At 32.4% G+C, this 19,551-nt stretch overlaps 1 protein-coding gene and 1 long non-coding RNA gene across 15 annotated transcripts in view; one reads left to right on the forward strand and one right to left on the reverse strand.

Annotated features, from left to right (window-relative positions):
- Positions 1-7,863, reverse strand: part of hppy (MAP4K3-like protein hppy) — a 654,429-nt gene extending 646,566 nt beyond the window's left edge. For 8 of the 14 annotated variants that reach the window (XM_075313445.1, XM_075313442.1, XM_075313444.1 and 5 more), the window contains exons 1-2: positions 7,737-7,863; positions 3,325-4,031 (exon numbers count right to left, since the gene is read on the reverse strand). In XM_075313445.1, coding sequence (XP_075169560.1) covers positions 3,325-3,441 — 117 coding nt within the window. In that variant the 5' untranslated portion in view covers positions 3,442-4,031; positions 7,737-7,863. Of the gene's footprint in view, positions 1-3,324; positions 4,032-6,192; positions 6,381-6,625; positions 6,864-7,720 lie in introns of those variants that run through there. The other 6 variants (XM_075313447.1, XM_075313446.1, XM_075313437.1 and 3 more) reach the window with 5 other exon arrangements.
- Positions 7,469-8,907, forward strand: LOC142241655 (uncharacterized). Its single transcript, XR_012723746.1, has 3 exons — positions 7,469-7,642; positions 7,759-8,636; positions 8,694-8,907. It is a non-coding gene; the product is annotated as an uncharacterized LOC142241655 (long non-coding RNA).
- Positions 8,908-19,551: the final 10,644 nt, after the last annotated feature.

Here is a 19,551-nt window from a genome sequence, read left to right on the forward strand (position 1 = left end):
TATGAAAACCGGACACCCCCCAAACAAGGACAGTTGTCTGGGGAAGTTTGCTACATTAACACATCATAAGTGGACACCTCCCTAATGTGGACAAAATTTAGAAGACGGTGAGTGTCCACCTTTTAGACGTTTCACTGTAATATACGATAACATTCGGTTGGTAAAAAATGCACATTTCTATCGAAAAATGGCTCTCTCGAGAAATGGTCCACTGTCGCCAAATAGAAAAAAAGGTGCATCCAGTCTTCTATCTGAAAGATAGACATTTCAGTCCTCTATATCATCAGCTGTCATCAGCTTGATGATTAAAGATAAAGATAATTGACTGAAACATAATGCAAACATTGTTTAATGAGTAGTGTCCTGACTCGTGAAATAAAACATATTTTAATTTCAATGGGATCCAAGAACATTAACAAAAGCAAAAAAAAAAATAAATAAAAAAATGAATATATAACATTATTGATATAAGATTGCTGGTTCAATTTTTATATAAGATTGTTGTTTATTTTTATCAATTTATATTTAATATTTTTATATAATATTGTAATGTAGAGTAGTTCATTGTAATTCGTTAAATTGGCCCTGTAAAGGCTTTGAATTGCTTAAATAAATGGAAATACGTAAATAAATAAAACGGATATTGCAAAATCGTCTATCGGACGGTTAAACAAAATATTGAAAATTTGTTTGGGAGTATCCATATATGGCCTACAAAAATGTGGAGTCAGTCCCTCTGAAGAGAAATGCTGCCATTATGGTGAAATAAAAAAAGATAGGCATCCACATTTAAAGATGACAGATCAGATGGTAAAAAAGGATCTTAGAAAATGTGCAGGAACTGCTTCTCAAGAGACCAAGTATGTTTAGATAGAAATAGATTGACATCCACATTTAAATGTTAAAGATAGATCTCTTTGTCACCTGTATAATGGTACACACAAAAAAATTTCTTATTCAATCACGAAATTAATTGTTCCAATTAATTTTTTAATTGAAATGTCTTCAATCACAGAAATGATAGTATCAATTAAAAAATTATTTGACAGTCAATTAAAAAATTAATTGATCCAATTAAAAAATTAATTGATACTATTAATTTGTGTGATTGATTTTTATTTCAATTAAAAAATTTCCATTGCAATAATTTAAAGAGTAAACATACATAGTTCTGTGATATAGATTTAAAGTTTTGCTGCAATATTTACATTTTATTTATTTATTTAGTTATTATTATTGTTTGTGATGTCCAGTTTTAATAATTTATAAATGAAACAAATGTAAAACAATTATATTTCAAATAAAAAATTCTCTGGAAAAGGTCGGAAAAAAGCCGACGAAACGTCGAGAAAAAAGATGAAATAAACTTGTTTTATTTGCATTTATATATATTGACCAAAACAGCCCATTAAAATAAACAAAAATCTATTAAAACTAAGTGGTCATAAAAAGAAAAAAAAAAATTTGTTGATTCAATTAAATTTTTAATTAAATATTTTTTAAAACTCAATTAAGACGTTAATTGGAAAAATAATGTGTTTAGGAATCGCAATATATGGCCCGCAAAAAGTGGAGGCAATGGGAATAAGCTGGGCATCCAAATTAAAATGTGCGTTTAAATGTTAAAAAAGGATGTTGAAAAATGTTTTTGGGAATCCCAATATATGACCTACAATGCATTACCTACAAAAAAGGAGTGTTATCCATATTTAAATGTGAAAGATAGACGCTTGAGTCCTCTATCCGATGGTTAGCTCAGAAAATCTATTTGGAAATTCCAGATATAGGGCTATAACATATATCTTTAACATAGTGGATGCATTTTTCTCGAGGACCACCTCCGACACATTTGTGTACATCACATATTGGAATTTCTAAATACATTTTGCAATATACGGATTTTGAAAATTTGTATGGGAATCCCAATATATGACCTACAAAAAAGTGGAGGCAGTCCCTCTCAAGAGAAATGCAGCCACTATGGTGAAATGAAAAAAGATGAGCATCCACATTTAAAGGTGATAGTTTTTTTCCCATATCAGATGGTAAAAAGGATCTTAGAAAATGTCGAGGAACTGCTTCTCAAGAGACCAAGTATGTTTCCATAGAAATAGATGGACATCCACATTTAAATGTAAAAGATGGATCTCTTTATCCCCTGTCCAATGGTAAAAAACGATATTGGATAATGTGTTTGGGAATCCCAATATATGGCCTACAAAAAGTGGAGGCAGTGGAGAGAAAAGCTTCCACTATGGCGAAATGCAAAAAGATGGTTTTCATCTATCCGATGCGAAAATTGGAAATTGGAAAATGTGTTTGGGAACACCAATATATGACCTACAATGTATTACCTACAAAAAAAGGAGCATTCTCCGTATTTAAATGTGAATGATAAATGTTTTAGTCCTCTACCCGATGGTAAACTCGGAAAATCTATTTGGAAATTCCAGGTATAGGGCTATAAGATCTATCTTTAACATATAAATCTCTATACCCATCTTTGTACGTTTATTCATATTCTCTCGAGGACCACCTCCGACACATTTGTGTACATCATATATTGGAACTTCTAAATACATCTTGCAATATACGTTTTCACCGTCGGATAGAGGATTGTCTAATATTTCGTTTTGCCACAAAGAAATCTGGATGGCAATATTTTTCCATTTGGCCAGATTGGACGCATTTCTCTCGAAAAACACCTCTCAATTTCTATTGAGGATTATGTCGCAATTTGTATACTCGTATTCTTTCACATATAGGTTGCGCTGAACCCTATATTCAGAGAAAATTTTTATTCCTTTACATCAAATATTATGTTTATGCATATGTTATATTAGTATAACATATGAATAAATATAAAAAATAAAAAGTTGTAAGCTACACTATGAAAATTTAACAGCGGACACCGATTACTGTTGTTAACAGACTTTTTTCTATGAGTGTATATCTATTTTTAGGTCAATTTAACTGTCTCACAATGTATGGTATGTAAATAATGTCTAAAATCTTTGTCTCACTCAAGACATTCCGTTCAGTAAAGGATGGTAAATGAGAGGGATAAAAAATCTTTGAATGAAACATTTACTTCTAGGTCGATTCGATAGGTACAACTAAAGCTAAGTTTCTCCTTCCTTTAATTTAATGCCAATACTGAGCATATTCGAAAACATGACCTTTAAGAATATGGCGCCACATGTTGCGATTGCATAAAATATTACTTCTTTCAGTATAAAATCTATCGAGTAAGAAAAATTAAAATAATTAAGCTTGGAGATGTTTTCACATAACGAAATTAAACAAATCTTCTTTGACACTTACCTTATAAACATCGCCATAAGTTCCCGATCCAATTTTCTGTATCAACTCATATTCATCCTGGGGATTACGGCGTGATATATCCGAACTTAGAAGATTCGCATTGTGATGACCCGCCATCTTTGTCTATTAAATGATTTATACAGGCAATAATTATGATGATGACACACACAAAAGAGGCGGGGGATAGTCGTCTACAGCTTTCAAAGACCGCAAGCTGGATACCAAAGTGTAAAGACACACACACAACAACACCACTTGGAATTTGGTGCGGAGAGGGTGTTTATATCAATGAACCAAGTATTGTCAACTTGGCAAGTGTGGAGATTTCCAGATTTTCTATAAAGCGTAACTTTTATTTTTTTAATTATTTCACTTTGTATTTTTATCGTAGCTGTCGTAGTCTGATATTCTTTGTTATTGCTTTGGATTGAAAACAAATGACGAAATTGTTTATACTTCTATTTATTTAATTTTTTGTATTTTATTTTAATACGAAAGTGTCGATTTATTTATTTTATTATAGTTATAGGCTATGTCGTTGTTGAATATGAATATATTTCTAAATTTATATTTTTCTTATAGGATTTTCTTTATGTTGTTTATCGGATGTTCACATCATAGCTTGTCATTTTATTGTCGTTTCCAATAAGAATTGCATAATTTCCTTTATGGTTACCACCAAATTTCCAATTAGATAAATATTTGACCTGTTTTGAAAAAGAAATAATTATTATTTCTGTTTTATGGCGGTATGATTTTCTCATTATTTTTATATTGTTTTACTAATTGCCTGTTATTTTTGCGCTTTGAATTTTATATGGTTCTGGAATCAGTTAAGCTCTTTGTCATGGAAATACAAAAGCGCACACACACAACGCACCTATATACGTAAAACAGCTGTGACAAAAATAAGAGCAAGAAGAGTGAACAATGTGGAGTATTTCATTAATGCCACTATCATTCACTTGACCACCGTTGCCAGTATTGCCAAATACTTTAATAAAACATTTCCACAATTTGTTATTAGCGTGCAATCGGAAGAATTTTAAGACCAGTATGAAGTTTGTGTTTCACAAGTGGAAACCAAAAAACTAAAAGTGCAAAACGAAGAAAAGGGCTAACGCCCACTTTGGACTCTGTCCATAGGAGAAAGTCTTAAACCCCGGCCGAAGACCGGCTACTCTCCCCCCTTGGGTCCACGTTAGTCCACTTTGGACTCTGTCCGGCCGGCCACTTTTTCCCCTTGGGTTAATACTTACAACATACAAAAATTATTTCAGTAATAAAACAATTTTTTTCTACTCAGAATAAAAGCTCAATAACTAAAAATGGGCCTATAAAGACATGTAGTACATCAATCGAAAGACCAGAAACTAGGCTTTCAAGCTATGTATAAAAAATCATAGGGTATAATCGAAGACTTTTTGAGATATAACGAAAATAACAAAAAATTTGGGTAAAATTTTTCTTTTTTATTTACATCTCTCAAATTATAATAAAATAATATAATAATAATAAAATAAAATAAAATAAAATAAAATAAAAGTGATTGAATATACCAAGTTTGTCTAGATACCAAGTTTGTCTAGATTGGACAAAAAACAAAAGAGATATATCAAGTTTTTATTGACCCTTTGAAGGGTATAGGTCACTTTGTTGGAATCAGCACACCGAATGACACAACATATATTAATTTTAAGCAATTCGGTGAGGGGCCCATAAACTGCAGTTGAGCCAAGAAAAGATCAGTAAACTCATTTTCACAAAATCTTAAACGTGCACTTAATTTCAATAGTTGGCAACACTGTCAAAAAGTGGGAAATAAAAATATCTCCAAACAAAAACAACTTCTAAACCGCTTTCGACGTCACGCACCCATGCGACCCCTTAAAGGTGGACGACGTGCTTGTTTCTTTTTTGCTGTCTACGCCGTCACTGTTGACAATTTCATACAAGTGGTTGCGAATTGTGGCCAAAAATGTTTAAAAAATGCTTTTCTCGCCCTGCCACTTTAGCCGAGTTTTCTTCTTTCCGTTTTATTTTATGGCTGTTCTTTTGTTATAGGCGTCTTCGTCGTCATTACAAAAGTGATCAAACACAACACGCCCGAGAACAAAAACAACACTGCGCTCTCACAAATACAGAAATAATCTAAATAGGCTATTTCAAGTACTCGAAGTGGATAATGGATAATTGAGAATGTCGGTGAGTGTGTGCAAAGAATAATAATAATAATTAAAAAAATGAATTAATTTAATAAAATTTCACATTTTTTACTGTTTGTTTTACAATTTTTTGTTGTTTTTACTCGGCACAACTTTCGCACAAAACTGGCAAAACAAGTGGTCTTGTTGGCGTAGCTGCCAGCTGAGACGTTGAGACGTTGGTTGCCAAATTCTTATTTGACAGTTGGGCAGAGCAAAGACAGAATGGAGACGACAATGCAGTGATGAAGATGTTTTTCACCGAAAAAAATTATTAAATTGGTCAAGAGAGCGAGGGGGAGTTTCCACAAAACGACATATAAACACCTTTTGCGCCGACACTGTCATCGTTTTTGGTTTTCATGCCATGATTTGTTGTGTTTTTTTACTAATATTTTTCTCCAAACGATGGTTTTTTTTTGCTTGTATATTTTGCCTTGACACTTTTGCACGAGAAAATTTTCACCAGATTTTCACCAGCCCACTTGACATAAGTGTACTCACAAATGCCATAGAAATTTGAGATTTAGTATTTTTGCTGTTGTTAGGTTTATTTCTTTAATAATACAAAATAATATCACTAGATTAATTAAATTGCATGACACTTTGCACCATAAAGAGGGTTAACAATAGGGGGTTTTACTAATGGCTCAGACACACTCACACAAAAATCTTTTGGACACGCCAACACAATGGGCAGAATACAATTAAAATTTTTTTTTTCCATTTACTTTTTCCACTTCTGTTATTGTAATTTTATTGTTATGCTTTTCGATTCTGTCTCCACTCTTCGGAATTTTCTTAAATCTTATGGCTTTTTATCGTTCTTGTTGATTAGTTTGGCAAAATCTACTAATGAAGTTGTATTTTTAATAAAAAACTGAAAATAACTTCATTTAATATTCATTTGTTCACTGCACCACAAAGATATTAAATTATTTATCGAGAGAAGGAAGACACACAAACAAGCAGCTAGAATGAAATAAAAAACGACAAACACAGGCCTCTGCTCAAAATGAAGAGACGGTCGCAGAGAGGGAGCCAATAAAAAAAAACAAGGGCGACGTCAAATTAAAAATGAAAATTCACACACGCACATACATATGAACCAGACGAGGAATTAACAAGGAAATGTGAAACTCTCTGCTTGTTTTATCTGGTTTTTGGACTTGAAATAATTTTATAATTTATTTATTGTTGTATTTTCTTTCACATCGAGTTGATTAATTCTATTATTTTTTGTAACTTTTTATTCTTTTTTAACCGTGATCTGAATTGTTAACGAAACGTATAGCGAGCGAATGAATTAGGGAATGACCGTTCTTCTTTTCAACGAATGAATGAGCAAAAGCAAAATAGTGATGACGGAACGAACGTTAAGCTCTTTGCTCTCTTCTACCAAAGACTATTAATAAAGAAGACATGAAATGGGCTTTGATAGTGTTAGTACTAGAAAACAGAGATTAATATCATACTTGTTGGAAAAGCACTCCGAACTTACTGGTTTGATGAAGACAATTTTTATTTAGCTATTTTCTCCAACATTTCACGCAAATTTCTGTGTCGGTTGCACTAAATTATTAATAAAATGTTTCACAAAGTGTTTTTGTTCGTTTAAGAGTTAAAAAAATTGCTAAAATAAGCGAATTAAGTTTTGTTACGAATGCAAAATGAAAAGAGAACCCGAAAAAAAGTTGCAACGTCTCATGGAACATGTATGATATTAATCTCTGTTTTTTCAAGAAAAAGAGGAAGAGCAAGCTTATCTCACGTCTTCTTTATTAATGGTCTTTGTCTTCTACACACTATTTACGAAGATAAACACAAAAGGAAAAGACCATTGTATGAAACTTCTTCTTGGAATTTTATTAACGGCGTTTGCTATGGGAGCAGCTTTGGAAAAAACAAAAAACACGAAATTGAGAAGGGAACATGAAGGCCCTCATTTTATCACAAAGAAAAATGAACGCTTTAAGGTTCTCTTTAAGATACACTGAGCGACTTGTAAACTAATTAGTAGAATATCATAACGCATAATAATGAAAATAAGAGTGGAATGATGTATATTTAAAGTGTATTAGAAAATGTATTTCTTTTATTGTCAACTCAAATGTGTGAGTTTTGTTTACGTGTAGCATGAATTTATTTCGCACATACAATAGCTAACGTGACAGTTTGTTGGAAAACATTACTTCTTATATATTAAACCTTTTGTATCAATTTCTTCCAGAAAACTCATCCCAAAACCCCACTCACGAATACCCGACCGAATATAAGCGGTGGAAACGGAGACAAAAACCGTGTATTTCACTCGATTTTGTGACAGCGAATGAAATGATTCAAAGAGATAGTTTTCTCATTTATATCAAGATGTCATTTCCAATTAGATTTGACGGCGTTTCCCCCAGCTGTCGTGCCTTGGTAGTTTCAATTGTAAATACATATGATACCTGTCAACTGGCTGTTTAGGACAAATGACGCATGCCCAGAATTAATGGACGTTGGCTTGACAATTGACGTTAGCTAACACAATGCTTGCGTTGGGCGCATGTATTTTAAAGCCAATACTAAAGACCATTAAATGATTGAAGGTATGAATTGAGCGTGTTCTTCCTATTTCTTAAAAAACCAGAGATTAGTACTATGCTATGGGAACCCTACCACCATTTCAAAGTTCCGTTTCATCCTCATCGCTACTATGAAATGTACATGAAATGTACATGAAGTTTTTTGCCATCACTATTGCTACAAGAGCCATTTTATATTTTGTGAAACACCAAGCGCAACTAGCCTATTATAATTTATTTAAATAAAAACGATGATGTGCTGAAAACATAGTTATATCGCTCAAAATTGTGAAAGGTATATTCCCTGCCAGCATTTCAAAGTTCGATTTCAACCTCATCGTTACCACAGACTCGTAAATGTCACTTCAACCATCATGAAAAGGTACATCAAAAAGTACATGCAAGTAATTTGCCATCCCTACTGTTAAAAAAGCCATTTTTTTTGTGAAACGCCAAGCGCAACCAGCTTGTTATATTTTAATTAAATAAAAACGAAAATAAAGTTCTGAAAACATAGATTATACGCTTAAAATTGTGAAAGGTATATTGGTGAACAATTTGGTGATTTTCCAAATGGAATAAAGTGATTGTTTTTCAGATATTTTACAGACACGCTGCCTCCATGGAATAAAAACACTGGTTGATAGACGCAGCAACATGTAACTAGCTACTTGTAACTCAACATCATCATTATTGCCAAAAATTATGTTAAATGTAATGTGATAGTGGTATAAATGTTATATTTTTACGAATTTGTAAATAATTAATCAAATTAATAAATATCTAAACAAACGTGTTTTACTCGACCACAATGATTCTTTTACAACTATCTTAAAATGCACTTTTTCTGATTGTTTGGAGGGTCCCTTATTGGCGTCGTACTAAATTGATCTATAAAGGCACCTAATAATTGCACTCATGCGAAACATTTTTGTAGTAACTTGGCGTGGTACAACTTCTCAATAGTGACGGCGCTTTTCCGACGAGTTTTTGATGTCGTATATGATTGTTTTCGACGTAGTGGGGATTCTCAAAAGAGTCCCCAAATTCAAAAAATGTTGGCAGGGTTGGTGAACAATTTTTCACTTTCCAACTGGAATAAAGTGATAGTTTATGTTATATTTATAAGACTTTATAAATGTTTTATCAACCAAATAGACATCTAAACAATCGTTTTTTACTTGACCACAATGATTCTTTTATAACTATCTTAATATTCACTTTTTCCGATAGTTTGAAGGGGCTCTTATTGGCGTCGTTCTAAATTTATTTAAAAAGGCACCTAATAATTGCACTCATGCGATACTTTTTTGTAGTAACTTGGCGTGGTACAACTGTTTTCAATGTGGTGGGGATTCTTAGAAGGGAAGCTGCAACATTATTTCAGTTTCCCTCTTCATTTGGCATTCGCGTCAAAACTAACAGCCTGTTCATGAAACCCGAAATCGTCCCCAGACGAATCGTTCGTCTAGAATGAAACTACAATAACTTTAGATATATTTGCTATAAAACCTCAAATTTTGCCATGAACTCATTCTATATAACAATTGCGATTCTACAGACTATACTATATGATTTTTGACGTTTAGTTCGTCTTGAGGCGAACGAAAATTCCACGAACAGGCAGTAAGTTTAATAAACGTTCAATTTCGTAAGCTGGTACGCACTTCTAATAACAGGGTTGTCAAAAGCATATTTAGGAGAGATGTTGACAACTCATGACAGCAAACATTTATTACAATCATTGTGTCAACAACAATCATTGTCAACAATTTATTTGAGCAATGTTACCAATTTTTTAAAAGCGATTGGCTGATTTAAAATTTGTGTGCATTATATTTCAGTGCAGATCTTTTTACAAAATATTAAAATGGCTCTTCTAAGAATAGTGATGCCAAAATACTTTTAATTTTTTTTGTACATTTCCCATCACAGTTGGCGAAAGTCATACATAATGTGACTTGAGACTTTGCAAACAAACCCAATAAACACAGGATGAGCGTTTTTCAAATGCAACAACTTTTCAGTTTGAGGGTATATATAATTTTCAACATATGGCCGGTACTATGTTCATTCTTGCGAAAAATTTTTATAGAAACCATTATTTCGCACATAGAAAGCGGTGTTTGTTTAGGTAACTTGGAGCGCTATTTTACAGGGAGCGATATAGAATTAAGTTGGTGGTTGCTGTTTGTTATTACAAAATTAACATTTTATTTTCCTTGGGCAATTGATCTGCTGCTCCTTTTATCTTTTGTATAGTTTCGGAACAAAAATATAATCCGTGTTTGTGTTATAAACCCACACAAATAGTTTTAATAAATAAATTATTTCTTAATTCACATTGCAATGGCGCCATGCTATAAACGTCAGTTTTTCAACTCGAAAAAAACAAAGTACCACAAATGGAAAAATTTCGCTAGTTTTTCTCATTTTTTAATTTTGTATGGAGTTTCAACGCGAAAACCGAATAGAGTACCGGCCTATAAATTCAACTTGACTTGAAATAGCTCATCCTCAATACATCCTCAAATTGTTTGCGAATTACTTCCAATTTGCCAAAATGTTGACGAAATCTTTGAAAAGATGTTGAAGATAATATGAGAAAACTTTGGCAAAACACTGCCCTAAAATGCAACGAAAAAACCATGTGGTTTTCAATACTTATTTGTGCAACGAAGTTCGTGGTCAATTGCAAGAAATAAAAAAAAATGGAAAATTTTAGACAAATAACCAAATAGTTTATAAAAATAGGTAAGTGAAAATAATAAATGAAATAAAACTTCAAGGAAGTCACTAAATGTATATCTCTTTGCAGAAAACTAAAATTATGGATTCTATGTTTTTGAAAACATTAAAAAGCTGACCGGTGAAAAAATGGTGGACAATTAACTGGAACTGCTTCAAATAGTTTATAATAATTGGTACGTCAATATGAAAAATTAAATCAACACTTTAGAGAAGTCACTAAATTTAAATCTCTTTGCAGAAAACTAAAATTTTTGGATGCTACATTCTTGCAAACATTAAGAAGCTGACCAATGAAAAATGAGTGGCTTATCGACAAGAAAAAGTTTCCAGAAACATTACAAGTGCAACCAATTAAAATTGTTAAAACAATAAATTGTTGAAATCAACAACTTCTGGATGAAAATGAGCATCACATCGTCAGTTTAATTCATATGCTATTATCAGTTTAAAATGGATATTTTGTGAATTCTTTCTGCTGGAAATCAATTCTAACACGCGGTCCAGTACGTTCCTAATTTCAAATTGCCCCCATGTTAATAAATTTTAATGCTGTTTTATGACACCAAAAGGAAGGAAAATCAATTATCAATGCAAAAGTGTTTACTAATAATGTTTAAGATATTTAAAGTTTTATTGTTTGTTTTTTTTTTGTTCTTATTTGTTGGTATGTTTAATAAGATTATTATTTATCAATTGGTATTGTAGTGTATTATGTAGTGTAGTGTATTATTATATATTTTATTTTGATAAAAATGAATAAATTATACAAAATTCATAGAATTTTGGCTTTGACTTTCAATTTGAAGTGGGTATATCATTCATACAAATTTAGGTTGAAAAGTATTTGCAACGATGTTAATTTTGAATTTGACTCACATCGAAAATTTTTTGACAAATTATTGAGTAGGGATGCATTTCAATTTGAGGATAACACTTGTATTGCTTGTATATTATTGCTAATGTGTTGAATTTCACTGTTGAGGGTAATGTCTGTTTTTTGTTGAGAACGCGATTTTCTCAACAATTTCTCAACTTGAATATTACCCTAATCCTTTGCAAAATTGTTTGAAAAATTGTTGAAATTTAGCATTTTTCAAACGTTTGTGTTTATTGGGAAGAGAGGGAAACATTTCCAACCTTCGATGTGAAATCAACACTTCGGTTGTGTCAGAGAGTAGAAAATACAAGAGGACGAAAAGGTCTCTTCTGCGACATCTGTCAACCGTATAGATGTCGCACAATGACTGCAGCGTTTTGGTAAAATTGGTTATAGAAGTATCGGCAGTTATAATTCCAAATTATCCGTAAAAACTTTAATAGAATGAAAGTATTTATAAAAAAGAACATTTGTTATCAGAAAGTAGGTTCTAAATCCTATTTTCCGTAAGTTTTGTAAAGCCGGCAGAGAACATAGACGCTGACGCAAACTGTATGATATTTAAGAGAAACGCCGACAAAGACTGCATGGCATTAGAGAATTTTTCCTCATAACTGCCACCTACTGACACAGGTTCACTTCACAGTTTCGTTCTCTTGTAGTTTCCTACTCTCTGGTTGTGCCATAATTGATGGTTAGTGTAGAAACGTCGGTCTAACGCCATCGGGTTTGTGACTATGATATGGATAGTGAGCAAAGACATAAACTTTCCAAAGATGTCCTAGTTGAGATACAGGTATACATAAAAGAGGGCACTAGTGAATGTTTTTTTCAATCTTTCACTTTTTCAGGAGGCTCTTCCTACAAAAGGCCGAACAGATACATAATCAAGCTTATAGAATTTGGCGAGGAGAATAGCAAAGATTTTTAAGTACAGAAGTACCAAATTTTTTTTAGTAACATTTTGAATGTTCACCTAAAAAATATTTTTTAAAAAGAAAAGGCCAATAAAAAAGCCGAAAAATTGGCAATTTCCGATATACGCATAAAATTCATTTATTTTACACACTTTCATCTTTTTAAATCAACGGCGTGATCCGATGCAGAAGCCGATTTTTTTTTCTATAGAGTTTACAATATTCTACAAGTACGAAATTGTTAAATTCCCCCTATAAAAAGCTTTTAAAATTGGCACTCTCACGCTCATAATTTAATTTATTGTACGCTCTTTCGCCTTTGCAAATCAGTAGTATGAACTTTTGAAGAATTCCAAAACTTGTTTCTACACTTAAAAAAAATATTTGAGTGATATTAAAGATTGCGCAACATAAATTTTAGTATACGCAATTAACAAAATACTAAGTACAAATTTCTTTGAAATAATGAAATTTTAATTAAAATAAAGTTTATAATCGTTGCTTCAAAAAAATTTTTTTTTTAATTTAGGACATAAATTTTGGAAATTTGCGTTCCTCCGTTAATGTCGTATGCCTTTGAACTAAGGCAAATTTTCCTTAAAGTAAAGAAACACATTTTTGATTTAAACAAATCGTCCTTAAATAAAATGAAATATAGAATCTTTAGATTTAGGATAAAAACGCTTCAAATATAGACTTAGACTTATTTCCATGAACTAAAATAAAGTTACATTGGCTTTAGTAAAATAGAGGTTCACATTTTTTTAGTGTAGATAAACATAAATCAAATATGACGAACCTTTCATTCCATTTGTAACACATCGAAATATTTTCGGTCATGTCGTAATTCTGTATCGATCAAGCTGTGTCAGTCCGTCCGTCTGTGTAAGTTACGTGACTTTCGAAGAGTCACCGTGGTGCAATGGATAGCATGACCGCCTTGCATACACAGGGTCGTGGGTTCAAACCCACACTGATAGAAAAGTTTCATTATATCAACGAAGGGTGTCGTTAAAATTGAGCCAACGTAACAAATTCATTAATACAACAAAATTGTTCAGTATTATGACGAATTTCCTGTTAAACAATGAAACATTTCGTACTATTTACGAAAGTTTTCATTGTCATAATGAACATATTTCGCTGCATCAATGAAAAACTGTCGTTGGCTCAATTTTCATGAAATTTTCTTTGTGTGCAGTTTCGACCAAACACCACAAAGTTTTTCAGCGGTGGATTATCCCACATCAGTAATGCTGGTGTCATTTCTGTGTGTTTCAAGCTTCTCTAATTGGTTTCACTGCAATGTGGAACGCCGTTTGGACTCGGCTATAAAAAGGAGGTCCCTTGTCATTGATCTTAACATAGAATCGGGCAGCACTCAGTGATAAGAGAGAAGTTCACCACTGTTGTATCACAATGGACTGACCCTGCCAGCATTTCAAAGTTCCATTTCATCCTCATCGCTACCACAGATCAGGGATGGAAAATACAATTTTTAAGAAAGTACAAAAAAAGTATTTTTTTGAGCGAAAAAGTACTTTTCACTAAATTTTAACAAAAATTCCATTGGAAGATTATTGTCAAGAGCACCTTTAGACTGAATTTTGTTTGTCAACTCCTCAATTTTAATTTTTTTTTTCGTTTTATATCCACTTACAAAGATTACAGTAGCATTGTAATCACGGTTTGGTAGATTGGTAGGTTAGGTTAGGTTAGGTTAGGTTAAAGTGGCAGCCCGATTAAATTTCAGGCTCACTTAGACTATTCAGTCCATTGTGATACCACATTTAACTAAAAGTACCTATTACATATGGGCACTTCTAGTCTTAACCACTGAACCTTCTCTATTATTTACTTTTGTGGAACCAACCAGATTGCTCCAAAAACGTTAACAAACTGCTTAAGTTAACGTTTTCCAACGTAATCTAAAGCTATATGCTCCTAAAATTCGCATACGCCTTACAAAAAGCAGGACACTCACACAAGAGGTGTTTCATTGATTCCTTTTCCTCCACGTCATGACAGCTTATACAATAGTCATTATACTTCGCACCTATAGTTTTTGCAAATTCGCATATCAGGCAGCGACCCGTTATAGCAGATATTAGGAGTGCTATCTGACGCCTTGAGAACACTAGCATATCTAGTGTGCGGTTTAAGTTTAAATGGGGCCATATTTGCTTGGTGTCGTTACAACCCTTGCAATTTTCCCATCGAATATTGGCCATCATAACAGCCTTCTCACGCAGTAAGAGCTTGCAGGTGGCCAGAGGCATACCAACAGATTCTAGTTCCCCTGGAATATGGAAGGTAGTTCCTAGCCTTGCTAACACATCTGCTTCACAGTTCCCCGGTATGTTCCTATGGCCAGGCACCCATATTAGGTGAATATTGTACTGCTCAGCCATCTCGTTGAGAGATTTGCGGCAGTCTATGGCCGTTTTTGAGTTAAGGAACACAGAGTCCAAGGATTTTATTGCAGGTTGACTGTCTGAGTATATATTAATGCCAATATTTGTTGGAACATTACTTCTCAGCCAATTCACCACCTCTCTTATTGCCAATATTTCAGCCTGAAAAACACTACAGTGAGTAGGTAATCTTTTCGCTATTCGAATTTCCAGATCTTTAGAATATACTCCGAACCCCACTTGTCCATTCAATTTGGAGCCATCAGTATAGAAATCTATATATCTTTTATTCCCCGGGGTCTGTGTACACCACGCCTCACTGTTGGGAATTAGAGTTTCAAACTTTTTGTCGAAAAGTGGTTTTGCCAGGGTGTAATCCACTACGTTAGGCACATCTGGCATCACTTTGAGGACCGAACTATGACCGTACATTTTTTCCGACCACAGCGATAGCTCGCGCAAGCGCACAGCCGTTGTTGCAGCTGACTGTTTGGCCAAAATGTCTAAAGGCAATAGATGTAGCATGACATTAAGGGAGTCTGTTCCTGTCTTACTAAATGCGCCTGAGATACATAAGCTCGCCATACGCTGAACTTTATCTAAACAAGTCGGTTTCTGAAGTGCCGGCCACCAGACTACAACACCATATAGCATTATAGGTCTAACCACTGCCGTGTATAGCCAATGCACAAGTTTTCGTATTAGTCCCCACTTTTTCCCTATTGCCTTTTTGCACGAGTACAAAGCTACCGTGGCTTTTCTCGCCCTCTCTTCAATATTAAGCCTAAAATTCAGATTCCTGTCCAAAATAACGCCAAGGTATTTTGCACACTCACCAAAGGGAATTTCAGTACCCCCTAAGGAAATGGGCCTAACCGTGGGAGTTTTGCGATCTTTGCAGTACATGACTATTTCTGTCTTTGCTGGATTTACACCAAGACTATTATCTTTCGCCCATTTCTCAGTCATCCGGAGAGCTCTCTGTATAATATCTCTGATTGTGGATGGGAATTTTCCCCTGACTACTAGCGCCACATCATCTGCGTATGCCACCACTTTTATCCTTTCTTTTTCTAGAGAAACCAGAAGGTTGTTTATAGCAACATTCCAAAGAAGAGGTGATAGAACTCCTCCTTGGGGAGTGCCTCTGTTCACATACCTTTGTATGTTTGCTTGCCCTAGTGTGGCTGAAATACGTCTCTTTATTAGAAGTTCGTCTAACAACCTAAGTATACCTAGATTGGTAGAATTCATGGTATTTCATAAATTTTCTGTAGATAAATAAAAATAAATTTTTGACGAAATTTTCTATAGAAATAACAAAACTTTCTATAGATATAAAATTTTGAGAAAATATTCTATAAAAATAAAATTTAACAAAATTTTCAACAGAAATAAAAGTTTGACTAAATATTCTATAGAAATAAAATTTTGACAAAATTTTCTATAGAAATAAAATTTTGACAAAATTTTCTATAGATATAAAATTTTGACAAAATATTCTATAAAAATAAAATTTAACAAAATTTTCAACAGAAATAAAAGTTTGACTAAATATTCTATAGAAATAAAATTTTGACAAAATTTTCATCAGAAATAAATTTTTGACGAAATTTTCTATAGAAATAAAATTTTGACAAAACTTTCTATAGATATAAAATTTTGAGAAAATATTCTATAAAAATAAAATTTAACAAAATTTTCAACAGAAATAAAAGTTTGACTAAATATTCTATAGAAATAAAATTTTGACGAAATTTTCTATAGAAATAAAATTTTGACAAAACTTTCTATAGATATAAAATTTTGACAAAATATTCTATAAAAATAAAATTTAACAAAATTTTCAACAGAAATAAAAGTTTGACTAAATATTCTATAGAAATAAAATTTTGACAAAATTTTCATCAGAAATAAATTTTTGACGAAATTTTCTATAGAAATAAAATTTTGGCAAAATTTTCTATAAAAATAAAATTTAACAAAATTTTCAACAGAAATAAAAGTTTGACTAAATATTCTATAGAAATAAAATTTTGACAAAGTTTTCATCAGAATTTAAACAAAAATTCTATAAAAATAAAATTTTTGCAAAATTTTCTATAGAAATAAAATTTTGACAAATTTTTTTATAGAAATAAAATTTTCCATTCGTTTTGTTTTGTTATTGTTGTTTTTTTTTTCTTTAATCATGGTTGTTGTTTTTGATTTCAGCTTTAGTTTAGTCAATGCATGGTTTTAAGCTGAAATAAAAAACAACAACAATGAAATAAAATTTTGACAAAATGTTTTATAGAAATAAAATTTTCCATTCTTTTTGTTTTGTTATTGTTGGTTTTGTTCTTTAAACATTGTTGTTGTTTTTTTATTGCAGCTTAAAACCATACATTGACTAAACTACAAGTGTAGCTTAACCAACAGAGGAAAATAAAATTTTGACAAAATTTTCTAGAGAAATGAAATTTTGACAAAATTTTTTATAGAAATAAAATTTTTTAAAAAATGTCCTAAAGAAAAAATTTTGACAAAGTTTTCTATAGAAATAAAATTTTGACAAAAGTTTCTACCGAAATAAAGTTTTGAAAAACTTTCTATAGATATAAAATTTTGATAAAATTTTCTATTTCTATTAACAAAATTTTCAACAGAAATAAAAGTTTGACTAAATATTCTATAGAAATAAAATTTTGACAACATTTTCATCAGAAATAAAATTTTGACAAAATTTTATATAGAAATAAAATTTTGACAAAATTATATCTATACTCGTAGATATAAAATTTTGACAAAAAAATAAAATTTTGGCAAAATTTTCCAAAAGAAAAAAATTAACTAAATTTTCTGTAGAAATAAAATTTTGACAACATTTTTGCTAAATAATATTTTTTTGTAGTTTTAATAAGTCTTTTAAGGACTTTTTTCAAAATATTAAAATATTTTGTCAAAACTAGTGTACAATAAATCTGATATCGGCACAAACATGTCTACACAAAAGGTACTAAATCATTTGCGGGGGTTCTACGGTACTGACCAGGGTGTAAAAGTATTGAAAAAAGTACTATAGTACTGTATTTTCCATCCCTGCCACAGACTCGTATGTGACACTACAACAATCGCCAACGGTGATGAGGCAAGCATATCAAAAAGTACAAAATGTACATGAAAGTATTTTGCCATCACTGTTGTTACAAAAGCCATTTTATATTTTGTGAAAAGCCAAGCGCAACTATCTTATTATAATTTATTTAAATAAAAACGTAAATGAAGGGCTGAAAAATAGTTATTACGCTTAAAATATTGGTGAACATTTTTCGAATTTCGAAATGGAGGAAAGTGATAATTTTTCAGATATTTTTCCAGACACGCTGCCTCCATCGAGAATAAAAGCACTGGCTGATAGACGCTGCAACATGTAACTTGCCGCTTGTAGATCAACATCATTCTGTTATTAATGAAACAATTAAGTTAAATGTGTTGTGATAGTGGTATAAATGTTATATATGTATAAGATTTTATAAATGTTTAATCAAATTAATAAACATCTAAACAATCGTGTTTTACTTGACCACAACGATTCTTTTGCAACTATCTAAAAATTCACTTTTCTGATTGTTTGTAGGAGCTCTTATTGGCGTCGTTCTAAATTTATTAAAAAAGGCACCTAATAATTGCACTCATACGATACTTTTTTTGTAGTAACTTGGCGTGGCACAACTTCTCAATAGTGACGGTGCTTTTCCGACGAGTTTTGGATGTCGTATACGATTGTTTTCGACGTGGTGGGGATTCTCGTAAGCGCCGTCAAATTCAAAAAATGTTGGCAGGGTATCAGTTCATAATTATATATAGCCCCCATATATACCTATCCCCAGATTTGACCACCGGATCCGCTAGTATGAGGTAATTTCATCCGATTTGGTACGTGTACACTTGTTAAGGTCCTAACAGGTTGGCTGATAAGTCCCCGGTCTAACAAAGAAAAACACATTTTTTTTTGTCAAAATTCGTTTTTATTATTCAACATAGTTCCCTTCAAGAGCGATACAACGATTATAACGACCTTCCAATTTTTTGTTACCATTTTGGTAGTACTCCTTCGGTTTTGCCTCAAAATAGGCCTCAGTTTCGGCGATCACCTCTTCATTGCAGCCAATTTTCCCCTGCGAGCATCCTTTTGAGGTCTGAGAACATGAAAAAGTCGCTGGGGGCCAGATCTGGAGAATACGGTGAGTGGGGAAGCAATTCGAAGCCCAATTCATGAATTTTTGCCATCGTTCTCAATGACTTGTGGCACGGTGCGTTGTCTTGGTGGAACTACACTTTTTTCTTCTTCATATGGGGCCGTTTTGCCGCGATTTCAAACGCTCCAATAACGCCATATAATAGTCACTGTTGATGGTTTTTCCCTTCTCAAGATAATTGATAAAAATTATTCCATGCGCATCCCAAAAATCAGAGGTCATTACTTTGCCAGCGGACTTTTGAGTCTTTCACGCT

Source organism: Haematobia irritans, chromosome 5 (assembly GCF_050003625.1).
Source record: "Haematobia irritans isolate KBUSLIRL chromosome 5, ASM5000362v1, whole genome shotgun sequence".
Classification (NCBI taxonomy): domain Eukaryota; kingdom Metazoa; phylum Arthropoda; class Insecta; order Diptera; family Muscidae; genus Haematobia; species Haematobia irritans.